Below are 15,416 nucleotides of genomic sequence, written 5' to 3' on the forward strand. Positions count from 1 at the left end.
GCCCCTATACGACCCTATAGCCTGTGCCCCAGCGGGGAGGCTGTGCCTGCCCCTGTGTTTGTATGGGAGGGCTGGGGGCTTGGGGGAGCACCGGAGGGGTTTATCGGAGGGCAGATCTCTGGGCTCGAACCCTTCAATCCGAAATCGAGCGAGAAACAATCCCGAAGCAGCCCCTCGAGCCCAAACAGCAGCGAGTTTTTGGGAGCCGGTCCAAGATCCGCAGCTTAGGCCCATCTCCAAATATCTCCCAACAAGTTTATTTATGGAAAATAAAATCAGTCCAAGACGTTCGTAGCTCAGGAATATTTAATGCTGTTTGGTGAGGGTGGATTTCTCGCGAGGAGGGAGCCTGGCTCCCCAGTGCCTGCAGCGCTGTGCCGGGGACCCGGCTGGCACGAACCCATGGATAGAAGCCCCAAACTGGTCGGGCTGGCTCAAAAGCCACTCTTTAATTTAGCTCATGCCAATCCTGCTTAATTAATTGGGGCTGGAGGCATAGCAATGGACTGTCTGTTAACCCAAGCTGTAGAAATGCGCTTGGAGAAGGAGGGGCCCGGCGATGCTTGGGGCTCCGGCAGCGGACAAAGGTTGAAGGGATGGATCCTGCCAGTCCCAACGATGCTCAGCGATGGAAACGCTGCCCCAAAAGGCCTTATTATGGCCCCGAGACAAGGGCAGGCCAGGCACAGCAGGGACGGGAGTCACGTTAATAGACACCTGCCGCCTGATGGGGACGTTAATGGGTCCCCCTGCTCCTGCCGGACACGGGCGCGCGACGGGGCTGTCACCTCGGGGGGGGGGGACACACATCGCCAGGGCAAGGCCTGGCTTTTACAAACAGCTCTAATATCCCTGGAAGACGTCTCCGAGTCATGCACCGGGTTGGAAATGTCTCCCATTATAATTATGACTCATTCGTGACTCAGTGACATTTTTGAAATTAAAAAGCATTCGCTCGCCCAGCCCTTTGCTGCCCCACTTGGCCGCCGCACCAGCGCTCAGCGACTTCTTTTTAATGCCGTTTTCCCAGGCAAACGAACCCCGTCCCCAGCCCCGCTTGGGGACGGTAGGGTTTGCATTCACACCCTGAGTCGTTTCCATGCCAGAAAAGCCGGGATCTGAGCCCAATTTGGCCACCAGGGCTCCTCGGGGCAGAGCTGGACACCGGTGCTGGGACACTTTTAATCCGGGAAGGGAAAAATCCGGGGCTGCAAGCGGGGCGCACGTCGATAACCCCCAACCGCGCAATCATGTCCACCTCCCCATCTCTCTGCAGCCAGCTCCGTAATTAAAACACTACATTTTACCGCCGGGGATGCTCGGAGGCAGCGGGTGCAAGGGACCCAAACCCTGGCGGCTCCGCAGGGATGAAGGCCGGTGGCACCCGGCAGGCGAAGCTGGGAACGGCTCGGGAATGCGCACGGCTGGAGCTGGCACAGCTCAGAGCAAAAGCAGACCCAGAGCCGTCCCCCACCACCACCCCCTTTCCTTTTCTTATTTTTTTTTACTATTATGTCTGAGAAGCGCCGTCTCTCCTTTTTTTTCTTTACGATGATTTAATCGCGCGGTGATGAGGGCTGCCTGGCTGGGATACAAGCGAGCTCTGGGCATCGCCAAAAGAAACGAGGGATCTAAAAAACGAGGAGGAAGCATCAGCAGCAGCGAAGCTGATTGACAGTGAATGAAATGAGGCGGCCAAATTTCATTGGCGTGGCTTGAAATCCCAGGACGATGCGGATTGTTGATGGATCCTTTCCTAGGGTTCTGCCAGAGCTGGCGTTTGCCTTTCATCCCGATTTCGCTCGCCGTTTGGAGGCTGCCACTTTTCGCGCGTGCGGTGGGGTTTTAATTGCACGGATCCCTCCCGGTGCACGCGAGCTGGGTGCATCCCACGAAGGCTTAGCACCAGCAGCTCGCCCAGCACCGCTCTGCCCCAAAACTGGGTCTTTGCTGGGAAAATTAAAGCCACGCAGAGGTTTTTGGCAGGCGGATGGGCTGCACACGATGCCTCCCGATGCGCTCCAGCAGCTTCTGGTCCTCGTCCCCGCAGGTCCCTGCCACTGCCCTGCGAGCAGCAAGCAGCCACGTTGCAGCAAGGGAGGACAAAAAGGGGACAAAAGCCCCAGGCTGGCTTCTAGCATGGGTTGCACAGGTGGCAGCACAGAGCGATCAGCGACGTGGCCAAGCCTCAGCCCTGCTTCTTCCCGCAGCCGGATTTAAACCCAAATTCCCCGTTTTTTCCCTGGAAGAAACCTTGCAAACCCATCAGTTCCATGCGACTCAGTCCTGTGCAGAGAGAGGGCTCCAGGGAGCATCGAGACAGAGCCCAGCAGCGCCATGAGCAGCACCCGAACCCTGATCCACGGTGCTGGCAAGGTCCCGAGTGCCCACCACCCCTAGGGGGCCCAAAAAAGCAGCCGGGTCCATGCAGGGGATGGTGAGAAATGCAAGTTTTCACCGAGAAAAACCTGCTTTTTGCAAACCTGCTGCTTGCCCCAACCTCGGCGCCGGGTTCATTGCGCTCTGCCCTCCCTCCCCGCTGCTCGCCAGCCGCTTCCCTCCTCCTCCCGCTCGCCAAATATTTGTTCAACGGGGGGATTCCTGCCGCGCGTACGTGGGCTGCAGGGAGCACGGCTCCCGACAGCACCCCCATAAGCCTGGGGAAGCCTCTGGAGACGGCTGGGAGCCAGGCCTGACGGTGGCGTCGGCACCGGGGCTGTCCCCGAGTGTCCCCACGTCCCCTCCTGCACCAGCACGAGGCGCGAGCATCGCCGCCTGCAGCGCGGCCGCTTTGATCCGCTGCCGATTTCTCCTTCCCACTAATTCCCCGTCGGGCTCTGAACCCTCGCGCGGAGCTGCTGAGATCAAATGGTTAGTTAAGAGACAGGCAGGTACGGGAGAACATGAAAGGGAGAAATTTTGTTTAATAATATTAACCCCGGCAAAGTACGATCCATATAACACCCGATACATAATTTGTTTAAAGAGGCAGCCCGGGGAAACGGCATCACTTCTCACAAGAGCCCCCCCAGGACGGCAGAAAACCCACGAGTTTGTATTGCCAGCACCAAATCCTTCGCTTGGGAAGGGAAATAAATAAATGTCAGGGCAGGAACAGGGACTTGCAGGAAGGAGGGCTCTGGAACCCAAAATAAAGGGGAAAGGAAAGGAGCGGAAAATTATTATTTCAATTACAATGAAAATGTATTTTATTAGAAAACGCGGATTCATCTTTGATACTTGATACCAAGAAAAGCAATATCCAGGAATATAATACCCCATCTCCGCGCCGGGAGAATGAGTTATTAAATCAGAAGATGAATGGCTTGCAGTACAGCTAACTGCTCAGGTTAAGAGAAAAATAGTTATAAACTTACTCCTTGCCCCAAAACGCATTCCTCCCCCTCATCCTCTCTCCCCTCCAGTGGAGCTCGCTGATGTGCCTCATTTCTATGGCTTATAAAAATTCAGGAGGGAAATTTTAATAGAAGTTTAAAAAAAAAAGAAAAAAATCTGAATTTAGAGGGTTTTTTCCTCTCTTCTTCCCCCACCTTTAAAAAAAAAATACACATAAGGCATAAAAATAACCCGGTTGCACACAGTTCAATTGTGGGGAAGTGGGGAGGATGTAAATGAAGGTGCATTCTTATGTATAGCGGTGCATCCATCAGCCCCGTGGCAGGGCGACTCGCTCGGCGTCTCTGTTCTGCATGAATAAATATGTATAAAAATGTAACGCTGCAAAGGACTAAAATCCGATAACTGCGATAGCGTTCCTCAGAGGCTGGGAGCAACACCAGCCACCGGCTTTTCTTATTCTTCAGTATTTATGTAAAGAAGCATTGAAATGATAACGCGGCGTCCTCACACCCCCCACCCCGGTGCAGGAGTATTCGGGGCCTTTTTGCAGCGGGGGGCTGCAAGAAATTCAGGTATCGGCGCCGCCGGTGCAGCCCTGGCTTTGGTGCCCGTGGGGACGTGCGCCGGAGAAAGCGCTGCGCCCTGGGATGGCTTTGGCTTGGTGGTTGTGAGTGTGATCATTTTGGGGCAAGAAGAGCACAAAGCGGGGCAAGAAGAGCATGAAATGACGCAAGAAGAGCACGAAGCAGGGCAAGAAGAGCACGAAGACCACAGCTGGGACATGGGAGCCCGGCAGCCCCTTCCTGGCCACCAGCAGCAGGGTGCGTGCACGCTGGCACCGCTGCAACTCGCAGCTCAGGGTGGTGCCAACGCCTTCCCTTCCTGACCTGCGCAGATCTCGCTGCCTTGAGCCCAGCATGAGCCTCTCCTCCCAGCAAAGCGCCCTCTGCTTCGAGGACCACATGAAGCAGGGACGCTCGAAACTACCCAAAATTACCCAAAATGTGCCGTTTATGCGAGCGGGGCGCGCTTGGGCACCTGTCCTCTGGTCCCTGGGCACGGCGCAGCACAGAGCAGGACACGGGACCAGCAGCAGGTCCCAGCGGCGGCCCCTCTCCCGGTGAAACCATCCCAACTTTCCACCGTACCGCAAAGCTTTCCCCCCTCCATCGCCCCCAGGACGAGGGGTCCTGAGCCCCCCGGCATCACCGGCGAGCCCCCGGCGCGGCGCTGGCTGCTGTTACACAACCCTGCCCGGGAGATCCTACGTGGGCAGACGTGGGCTTTCCTCTGAATCGACAACAGCTCTCGCTGCAGCTCAGCAGAACATGAGCAGCTTACATAAACAGCGCTTCAGAGTTACCCTGCGTGTGGGCTGCACACCGAGGGGGGAGCGGGGAGCCGGCATCCCCCTCCCTCCCTTTTTTTTTTTTTTTCTTTTTCCCCCCTTTCTTTTTTTTTTCCCCCCCCTCTCCTCCGAACCGAACAGCTTCTCCTTGTGGGGGAACGGCAGCGCGCGCGCGAGAGAGAGAGAGAATGAGAAATGACTCAAGTGTTTTGTAACTTGTCACATTCGAAGCTGCAATTTTGGAGGCAGGAAGGAGCGATCCAAAATAGGCTCCCCAGCCCCGGCTTGTATAACCCAGATCCCTCCGTCCCCTCCCTCCGTGGGGGGACGAGGGGGGACTTTTCTGCCGCAGATTGGCAGCTGGAAAGAGGCAGGCGGGCTCGGGGCTGCTGCGGGGCGGGGGAGCGCAGGAAGAGCCCCCAAATTGGGAAGAATTACTCATCCGTGTGCGGAAGGCTCCTGTGCTGGTGGGGAGGCACCGGGGAAGATGCTGCAGGGGAGGATGCTCCGGGGAAGGGGAGGATGCTCCGGGGAAGGGGAGGATGCTCCGGGGAAGATGCTCACGCTCAGAGCTCCACGGAAAGCTCCCCAGGATGCCATCCCGTGCCCGAAACGATGCTCGGGAGGCGCAGCTGGAGCAGGAGAGCGGCAAGGAGCAGGTTTTCCTGTGGAACGGGACACGCCGGTGGCTGGTTCTTAGCCCTCATAAAGGCACCAAGAACCTCCGGTGCCATAAATCGCACCGAGAGCAGGCGCAGCACGTGGGCTGGTGCGCACAGCTGCACCCAGAGCTACCCCAGCACGGTCAGAGCAGAGATCAGCCCCCGGTTAATTATTATTTGAGACCCCCCCACCACCACCCCAAACTCCTTTTTCAACGCACAAGTGTCCGCAGGAGCCTGCCTCATGCTATAAACCCTCCTGCCCACCCAAAGCACCACTAATTTCTTCTGAAAAAGTCAAGCCAGGTCCTTGGGGGGGGAGCAGGAGGCTCAATAAAAGTGACACGGCTCCTCGGGGCCCATCGATCTGCCATCGACCGTGCCGGTGGCGCGGGCTTGTAGGAGCCCCAGATGGGCTCTGGCACCCGGCCCCGCGTTTTGTGGGGGCAGCGCTTCCCAGGGGGCTCCTCAAAAAAATTAAATGGGGTGGGAAGTGGAAAGGAGGGGAGGGAAGAGCTCTGCTGCCCCTTTTGCTCCTGTCACCCCGCTGCCCACGCGCTGCAGGACGGCACACGCTGGGAAAAATCCCAAACGCCGGGCGGGGGGTTAAAAAAAAAAAAAAAAAAGACTGTTGTTTTAGCTAGATTCATCTGCTTCCACGACGCAGCCCGGCTTTGCAATCCCCAAAACCTCTCCGCTTCTTTATGACAAACCCACCCGCCGGGTGCATCGCTGCACCTTTCGGATTACCGGGTTAAAAACCCGCGGTGCCCTGCAACAGCAGGGACTTGCCCGTGCACCACGGAGACAAAAAGGCAAATTCCTGACTCCTTGGCCAGTGCACGATCAGACGCTGCTTGGGACGATCCCACACAGCCCCTGGCATGTCCCGGCTCCGCGCACGGGCTCCGATCCTAACACAAACCCGGGTGATTCAACACGAAGTATACATCTGCAGGAGCAACACAATTATCTCCCGGAGTTAAGCGTTGATGGATAGAAGTTTTAATTACCAAACCTTTTCATCCTCCCCCACACGCAAAAAAAAAAAAAAAAAGAAAAAAAAAAGTATATTTTCTGGCATGTTTATTTAATAATAAAATATGATAAAATTATATGTTAGTGGAATAAGTGCACGGTGTGTGTAAAAGCACGAGATGAGCTGAAGTCTGTTTTGTCACCGGCGCTGAAGATACGAGCTCCTTTGATCTCTACAGCTCCGCGCGGAGCCAGGGGCTTTGGGCAGGGTGGCATTTCTTCCCCTTGCAGATTGACAGCCCCCCCCCCCCCCGCCTTGCCACACACGTCCCCTTCTCTTGATTTACCCCCAGAGCGAGCGCAAGCCGGCTGCCTTAATTGCCATGGACAGGGCCAAAGGGTGCCCCCGTCACCCATCAGGATCGTTTAGGGCTTGGGATGCGCCCAACTCCCATGGGGAACGCCAGGCAGGCCTCCGTGCTCCTATCAGCCTTCATTTCATCCCGGCCCCAACACCGTTGTCTCGTTAACGTGCCGGCACCGTGCCGTAACGTCATCTGGTCCCCTGCCACCGGGATGCGATCCTCTGCTCCCCCCCCCGGGGACACGGGGACGCTCCCCAGCCCCTCGGCACCATCGGGTTGCGTCCCCCCCCCCCCCCCTTTTTCCCCTCTCCGCCTTGCAGCCCGCGAAGTGAGCTCCGGCAGGAATATTTCTACTCCCCCCCCACCTCGGAAATTCGCAGCCAACCTGCTAATGAGTCTTTGTGAACCTTGTGCCTTCTTACCTCTAATTTTACAGCCTGCTAGGATTTGAGCTCTGTGGACAGCCTCACATTTGGTTTGGAATTATAGGCTGAGTGGCTGTTCTCTCCTATTATTGTGCTGTCAATCTTGTATTAGCACATTATAATATGGTACACTGAATGCATCTGTTCTGTATATCACAAGTCCTAATTGTCATTTGTTGAATCACTTTGTCTTATATGATTGTTAAGCAATTATTTCATCCAAAGCGGCTTAAACTTTGATTACTGTATAGTGTTTACGGGGATCAAAGTAAAATCATCGGCTGCTTCAAACATTTTGCAGCTGAAACAGGCACAAGTGTCTGTCCTAGACGCGCACGGATGCCAATACATAAGCAATGAGGAGAGCAGACTTGGTGACCTGTAGGTTCTCGCCATCTCCCGAGCCATCCCTCTGCCTGAAGGGCAGCGTCATTTGTCCGGGGTGGTTAAACGTCCGGCAAACGGGGAGGTAACGAAGCAGATGCGAAGCGACGGCTCTGCCAGGATCGCTCACGCGACGATGCTCTCATCCTGCGTGGCACCAGCTGTCCCAGCGGTCCCCTCCGGCGGGGCAGCGCCCACCGTGGAATAACACCCCGCACATCCCACGGGGGATGCTCTGCTGGAACGGCTCCTGCTCCTTAAACCGCACGGGAACAGAGCAGCAGCTTGCTCAGAGGCGCACAACGGGGACTGCGCCCTCACCCAGCTCTTCCACGCCAAACCCCGCCGAAGCGGGAGCCTCTGCGGCGTGCCAGCCTCTGCTCGTTGGGTGGGCAGGGGACGGGGCTCACGCGGCGTGGAAAAACGTCCCTGCTTTTGCTCCCCCGTGCTCCAGCCCTCAATGGGCACCCGGGTAGCTGGCGGGCTTCGCCCCACCGCTGCGGAGCTCTGAAGTCGGGTGCTGGTGTGGCCAGGAGCCCTCCCAGGGCCTGGGAACCCAAAGCAGCTGCAGCAGGGAGGGGTTCGCCACCAGGGGCTTGGGCTAATCCCCAGAATATCTGGCTGACAGCATGGGGAAGGAATGTTAGCCCATTGTTTAAATAGCCCGGACAGGGCTGAGGGAAAAAAAACGCTGGTGGCTCCTTAACCCCAGCTGGTTCCACGAGCCAGCGAGGATGCACAAACTGTCAAGAATATTCTGCTTGAAACCGTCGCCTTTAATGAGACTTGAATTTAACCTGAGCACCGCTCAAAAGCCCCCTCTTGCAGCCAGCTGCAAATCACTGCTTGACACAACTAGAGCACATCCCAATTAGGAGATTAAGCAGACGTTCTCCTCCTTTTGTTAAAGGCTAATGAATTTACTCGTACCAGTAATTCTCCAAATAATGGGCCCCGGACCCCAGAGCACAGAAACCTTTATAAATCAGGACTGGCCCCCAACAGGCCACCAGATGTTCACAAAAGAGGGAGAGTCTCATAAGCAGAAAGAGGACTTTGCCACGGGCTCCAGGCTCCTGGGGGAGGCTCTGTGCTTCCTGCCCCTCACCCTAAACACAGCCACCACCACCCCCAGTGCCACCAGGGCGCAGGGCATCACGGTGGCCCCGGTCCCAGAGCACCGCCTGGGTGCTGCTTGTAGGTTTGTGCAAAGAGCACACGAGCTGCAGTTGCACACCACATCAGCCCATGGCTCGCACAGCTTCTCCTGCTTCTTTTTCAACTCCTTCTACCATAGAAATAGTTTTAAAGAATTAAAATACTATTGAAGTGTACAGTTCTTTAGAGAGAAAAGGAAGAGGGTGATCGTTTGGCTGCAGCTTCACCAGCAGAAAATTGGCTTGCAGATGTGACCAGGTAGGCACGGACAGGAGAGGGCTTTTGCAAAAACAACTCCAGCTTGAGAAGTTCTGGTTTGAGTAGGAACAGTGAGAAAAGCGCTTTATTTCCAAGCTGTCCAAGAGATGCTTGCTGAGCCAGCTTCACGACCCAACCTGAATCCACAAAAAGGATTTGTTTGACCTCAGACTGCTGGGTAAGGCAAAGAGTTAACCAAACCGAGTGCTTCAGAGCTCCAAAGTTTTGCCCAGCTCCGTGCAAGCTTCACTTCCATCACTGCTCACCCACCTCCAGGGCAAGCCGAGCCCTCGCTCCCCTCATCCGGAGAGGAAGCCCTGCAATTCCCCACACCTAGCCCCAAAAGAAACCTGAGGAAGTTGTCAAATGCCGTGACGAGCACGGATCTGGATGAGCAGGTAAAAGGTAGCGCCGCACACCGCGGCTTGAGAACACTGCTGCGGGTAAATTGCTTTTTAACAAGCAGACAACTTCTATCAATAGCATCTACCGTATGTTTTTATAAAGTGCAGAAATATGTTTTTAAAAGGCCAGTAAATAAAGTTCCTATCGATTTGATCTCAAGCATAATCTGTTTTTCTGTCTGCCACCAACAGTGGTAATAAAACAGAATCATGTAATACGGCATTTCGGCTAATGCGACTATACATCACGGCAGGGGCTGCATGCTCGCCGGCGATCTATCATTTTCTATTGGGATTGCTTAGCTGCAGAATTTATAAACTTGCCCCCAAATTGATGCAATGTCCAATTTTCTTTTCCAATTTATTTTTGGTCGAGCGAAGCAATATTGAGGCAGGACAAGGAGGGCGCATTTCCCGTCTCTCCAGATGTTCCGCACTCCCGGGGAAGGGGCCAACAGCAGCTCCTCCACCGGGGCTTCGGGAAGATGCCACCCCCAGCCAACAGATGCTTTCGTCGCCACGGTCAGCATTTGCTCCCCACCATCTCCCTGCAGTGGGGGACAAAGGCTGCGCGGGATGAACAACACGACTGATGCTCAGGGGGCTCCCCAGGAGCATCCCTGGCACCGCCGGGCAGCATCTCGCACGCATCCAGACCCCTGCAGCATGGGGAAGGACCGACAGGTCGCTGTGCCCCCGCACAAGCACAGGGTGGCGGGACAGATGCCCCGTGCCACCCCATTTCCAAGGTTTTCACCCTCCACCAGGGAGCACCAAGGCACAACTGGGTTCCCTAGCTGTGAGCAGAGACCTTGAGCGCAGGCGCAGCGAGACGTGGTCCCACCAGACCCAGGACACGGATGGGAAATGTCCTGTCCCCCCCCCAGTTTGGGAAACACAAGTATTTCCAGAGAGGAAAAACACTCCGCATTCGGCTTTTTTTTTTTGTGGTTGTTTTTTTCCTCAAAGAGACAAAGTGTTCTAAAGAAAGCAGACACTTCCTACACAAGTTTTCGTACCCTGAACCCGAGTTTTCTGCCACCGGCTTTGACGGAAGGAGCTCAGGCAGCCCTTGGTGCTTGCCCAGTCCTCACCAGCTCCCCCGGGGGATCCTCGGTCACTTGAACAAAGGTTTCCCCGTTCGCACCCAGGAATGGGAAGAGTTTCCTGCCCTCGGGATCCCTATCACAACCCCATCGCCTGTGCACGCCCTGGTGGGAGGCACGTCTTGCTCCTGCTCACTTCAGGGTGATTTGGGGGTCAGTGGGAATTACCCCAAAGCACCCCAAGCTTTAAAAAGCACCCTCACATGTTCAGGAGAAAAGCAGAGATGCGTATATTCAATATATGCATATTCCTAGAGAAAACCCAAAGCAATCCAGCACAGTTCACAGAAAACGCTGCTCGCCCCCCGGCGCGCACGCCGCAGACACCAGGCACAGCCCAGGCATGCGGAGCCGGGGCTGGGTTAGGGCCAGGGGAGGGGAAAATAAACGTAAAACCGAAGGAAGCAGCAGGGCCCGTGTCCTCAGATGCCACCTGAACGCGCGATGCACCGAGCTGTCTCGGAAGGAACCCGCGCCAAAGCCGCCGCTGAGCCAAGCCGCCAGCCCCTGCAGCGGGCACCCACCCACCACCTGGGGCCAGCCCCAAAATAAGCACCCGCGAGGAGCCCGAGCCCCACGGCCAGCCCCCGTTGCTCGTTTGCTCTCCAGGGAAAATAAATAAATAAATAAAAAATAAATAAAAAAATAAAAGGAGGACTGCCTCCATCCCTGCGAAGCTCCAAACTGCTGGGAAGCAGCGCCCAAGTGACGGATGGTTTCTGTGCGGCATCCTCTGCCAGGCTTTTTTTTTTTTTCTTTTTTTTTTCATATTTTGAATAACCAGACATCTTTAAGGGAAAGTTCTGCTTCGAGCCATGTGATCGACAGGGGGAAGAGGCTTTCCAGCCCGCTCTGAAGCAGCCAGAAAAACGGATTCTTAACACTTCGAGGAAATCCAAGCCGCGTGAGAGCCGAGTTCCTCCCATCCCGCTGCGGGTGCCGGAGCTGCAGCAGGGGTCGAGGTGCTGGGGGGGGACGCCACCGGGGATGGATTTGGGCACAGGTCCCTGCAGGATGATGCCCCCATCCCCAAACCATCGCGCGATGCCACCGTGTGCCCCCACGAGCCCGTGGTCCCCAAGCCATGCAGGTGGCACCGCGACACACGGAGCCCTGCGTGAATTCAGCCGGAGGGTCCTGTGCCCCCGCCCAGGGAGGATCTCGGGGTGCAGCACCCAAGGGTGCCCGGCACCCCCCGCCCCAGTGCTCCCAGTGCTCCCAGTCCCGGCCGTGCTGGGCTCGGGAAGTTCAATGGTGCCATCTCGTGGCCCCGCGCCCGCACAGCAGCGCACCAGAAGCGCTCAGCACCATTGCATGAACCCTGCCCGGACACGGGGTAAATCCTGCACCGGCCAGATTATTAATTGATAAATAACAATTAATTAACCCGGCTGAGCTCCTCCAGGCACTCACACGGACGTGTGGAGAGCAGCAGGGAGTGGAAACACCGAGCCACAGCACGCCAGTTTGCGTTCCAAAAGCTCACAAAGCAATGGCAAACATACGTGTTGCAGCAAAAACTACGCAAAAACAATAAAACAGAGTTAAATTTCCCCCACGCCTCAGCCCCAGCCCCGAACCCTGAAGCAATGGGGAAGCATAGGAAAAAAAGCTTAAAGTCCCCTCTAAGTTTGGAGCGGGGGGGGGATTTGGAGAGGAAACCACGAGCCCCGGTAGCAGCTGGGGGGTGGGAGAGCAGCAGCGGGACCCCCAGCACAGCACTCACCTTGTCAGCCCGGGGGTAGCGCACCCGGGGGCTGCCCCACTCCCTGCTGAGGCGCCAGCGGTACTGGTGGCACTGGGGGATGTATGAGCAGCCCACGTCCCCCAGCTGCGGGTAGGTGACTTCTAAGTCGCCCCTGGGGAGAGAAAGGGAGAGGGGAGCAGGTGAGACGGGAGCAGGGGGCAGGATTAGTGCCGCTCCCCGGCCAGGCTGGGGGTGCAGTGAGGGGCAGGGGGTGCTGGATCCAACCTGCTGGTGCTGGGTGCTTTGTGCACCACAAAGCCTCCCGCGCTGACCCCGGGGGGTCTGCCTCTTCCCCCAGCCCCCCCTCCAAGCAGCAATAAAACAACCTGAACCACCTGTGAGTGCTCAGCACAGCTCAGGGGGTTCCCAGCGTTTAAATTCATGGCCCGTTTGGCTTAACCCAAGGCCTGAAGACAGAGATCAGGAAAACAAAACGCTTCCAACCCACCCCCCCAGCCCCCCCATCAGCTGGCACAAGCCATTTGGACCCCCAAGCCCATTCTCCCACTTACAACGCGGGCAGGGAAGAGCCTCCAGTGGGTTTTGGGCACAAATATCACGATAACAGGTCATACCTCGAGCTCAGAGCAGGTCCTGGCAGGAGGGGGCATTATATCCTGCACCCCCAAAAGGCTGCCAAGCACCTGCAGGGGCTGGCCCAAGAGGCTGATGGTTCAAATTAAGGTGCTTTTGTGCCACCTGCATTCGTCTGGAAGTTTACCTAAGCTGCATGATATTTCGGGAGCATTTTGGGTACCCGGGAAGCAGCAGGAGGGGTGTTTGTAGCGCAGGAGGCCCCGGTAAGCCCCGAAGCAAGGGGGCACGCAGGGTGCTGCTCCCCCAGCCACCGCCTCCTGCAACCCACAGGCACCTCCAAGGGACGTTTGGTACAAAAACACCCAAAAAGGGGCGCATGCGGTGCCTTTTCAGCTCACACCAGCCCAGCTGGAGCAGCAGCACCACCAACCCCAGGAGCAAGAGCCTCCTTTTCCCTTACCCAGCCTCTGCAAGCCTTTACACCCTGCAGGCCGGGCTTTGAGGTCTGCGGGGTGTCCTGTCCCAGCCCTTTCCCTCCCCAAAAGCGGCCTCGTTCCTCCGAAGCTCCCCGCAGAAGCCGTTTGTCACCCCAGTTGTGTAAGGCACCGCTGGCAGCGCAGGGAGCAGGGGGGGTGACCGGGGGCACCGAGATCTCAGCTTGCATCAAACGTCGGGCACCGCTCTGCTCTGGCCCAGTTTCCCAGCAAAAGGAAGAACTCGGCCAGTATTTATAGCCCTGGCGAAGGGGATACTGGAATTAACTGTCCCGGGGGATGACATGTGACCGGCTGCACAGGGCTGGGGCGCTTTGGGCACAACCGCTCACCTGCAAAACTCGCTGTCCGGGCCGCTGAGGGTCTGGAAGAAGCACGTGTGCGAGGGCTCATCCGGCCACGGCGCCTGTGCCCCCCGGGCAGCGGTGCCCAGCAGGCTGGCGGCCAGCAGCACAGCACCCAGCAGCTCCATCCTGCCCTGTGGGGACCGAGGGATGGAGAGGATCAGTCCCACGGGCGCCCAGCGCCGCCCCAGGACCCCCACCGCCACGCTCCGGCTCATCCCTCCCACTGCAGGTGAAGCGCGCCCGGTTTACAGGTTTTTTTTCCCAGTTCTACCAGTTCCACCTTGTTAATCCCAATTATATCTGACGCAGTTTCCTGCTACTGCCTTGTGCCAGGGAGCACGGGGCCCCCAGCAAGACCCCACCTCAGAGGGACCCCACGCACAGAAGCCACCCCCAGGTTTATGGCACCGCACAAAGCCCCCCAGCACCAGCCCTGCTGCTCTCCCTCGGGTGCTGTAACGCCATGGAACAGAGGAAAAGCCAGAAAAAGGCTTGGCCACGGTCAAACCAAGCCCTGGGGTCAGGGAGATGAGGTTTATACACCCACACCCCTCCCCAAGTGGCCGCGGCACCCCGATGGGTGCCAGGGGCAGGCGCCCACCCTTGGGTGCTGGGTGCAGCTCCGCAGAGCCCGGAGCCAGGGCTGGGGTTGCCACGGAGATGGGAGGAGGGGCAGCAGGGACTGGAATCGGGGTGAAACAGCCCAGAAATGGGGATCCCGCCCCCCTGAGGAGCACAGAAGCGGGCAGCGGGGTTTCACCCCACCGAACCCCAAACCATCTCCAGGTCCCCCACGGGTTTGGGTCCTCGCCTGGCCCAGACCCCGCACCGTGGCAGCTCCCCAGCTGACCAGAGGGGGTGCAACCCAAGCACTTGCAGCAGCTGATTTTCTCCATTGCTTAGTCGGTTCTGGATGAGGCATACACCAAAAAAAATAAAAATCCCGTCAGCTGGGAATAGGTATTACACCGCGCCGTATCATTATATAATGAAGCACCAGCACGCAGAGCAAACACGGGTAAGCGCCAGCACCGCTGTCATTACGGAGAGGAAAAAAAAAGCATCGGGCTTAACTAATTAGAAGCATTAACATATTGGGAATGGTCTGGAGGTTTAGGGGCGAACGGCTCCCCGTTCCCACGCTACAAGATGGGCAAACCCCATAATTACAGCCCGCAGCCTGCAAACAGGCTCACGTGAGCCTCTCCCAGCAGCTCTGCATGAGTCAGGGTGCCAGAAGTGGGGTTTACATCCTCACACACGCTCCCAAAGCCCCGGGGGGGCCACCGGAGCCCTGATCCCAGCCCGGCCAGCTCCGATCTTTGCGCCACGCAGCTGCTCTCCTTTCCGACCCACAGCAAAAGGGGTGGGCAGCACCCAAAGGTGCACGTCCCCAGCGGTGCTGAGGACCACGGGGTCGCCCAGGGGCAGCCTGGCGATGCGTGCACGGGGCCCGTTAATCATTACCAAAAAAAAAAAAAATCTGCCACAAAATTAATTTCTTAGGAAAGCAGGGCTTCCCTCGGAAAGCCACCAGCTCGGCCGCAAGTCGTCAGGAAGGAGGCAGAAAATTTTTTCCTGTGCAGCTTTGACCTGGACGGGCACGGGGGACTCGCCTGGAGAGCTGCAGACACGGGCAGGGGATGCACAGGGTTGAAGGAAACTCCCCCTGGTAAGCCATCAGATTCTTGCCTTTTATCTAAGCATGGAGCTGGCAGGAGGCTTGCACCCAGCTCTCAGGGCACGGGGAGCAGCAGAGCTCCGCGATCACCCGCTGAATTTGGTCACTTTGCAGGGGTTGCTTTGGGGAACCCAAATAATAGAAAAGGGCAGCAATGGGATG

General features: G+C 57.0%; 1 protein-coding gene across 6 annotated transcripts in view; it reads right to left on the reverse strand.

Moving 5' to 3' along the window:
• Positions 1 to 15,416, reverse strand: part of PEBP4 (phosphatidylethanolamine binding protein 4) — a 63,433-nt gene that overhangs the window by 43,656 nt on the left and 4,361 nt on the right. For 5 of the 6 annotated variants that reach the window (XM_083811706.1, XM_083811705.1, XM_083811707.1 and 2 more), the window contains exons 2-3: positions 13,559 to 13,704; positions 12,175 to 12,307 (exon numbers count right to left, since the gene is read on the reverse strand). In XM_083811706.1, the coding sequence (XP_083667832.1) occupies positions 12,175 to 12,307; positions 13,559 to 13,698 (273 nt within the window). In that variant the 5' untranslated portion in view covers positions 13,699 to 13,704. Of the gene's footprint in view, positions 1 to 9,081; positions 9,910 to 11,861; positions 11,969 to 12,174; positions 12,308 to 12,420; positions 12,695 to 13,558; positions 13,705 to 15,416 lie in introns of those variants that run through there. The other variant, XM_083811704.1, reaches the window with a different exon arrangement.

This window comes from Anser anser (assembly GCF_964211835.1).
Source record: "Anser anser genome assembly, chromosome: 26".
Classification (NCBI taxonomy): Eukaryota; Metazoa; Chordata; class Aves; order Anseriformes; family Anatidae; genus Anser; species Anser anser.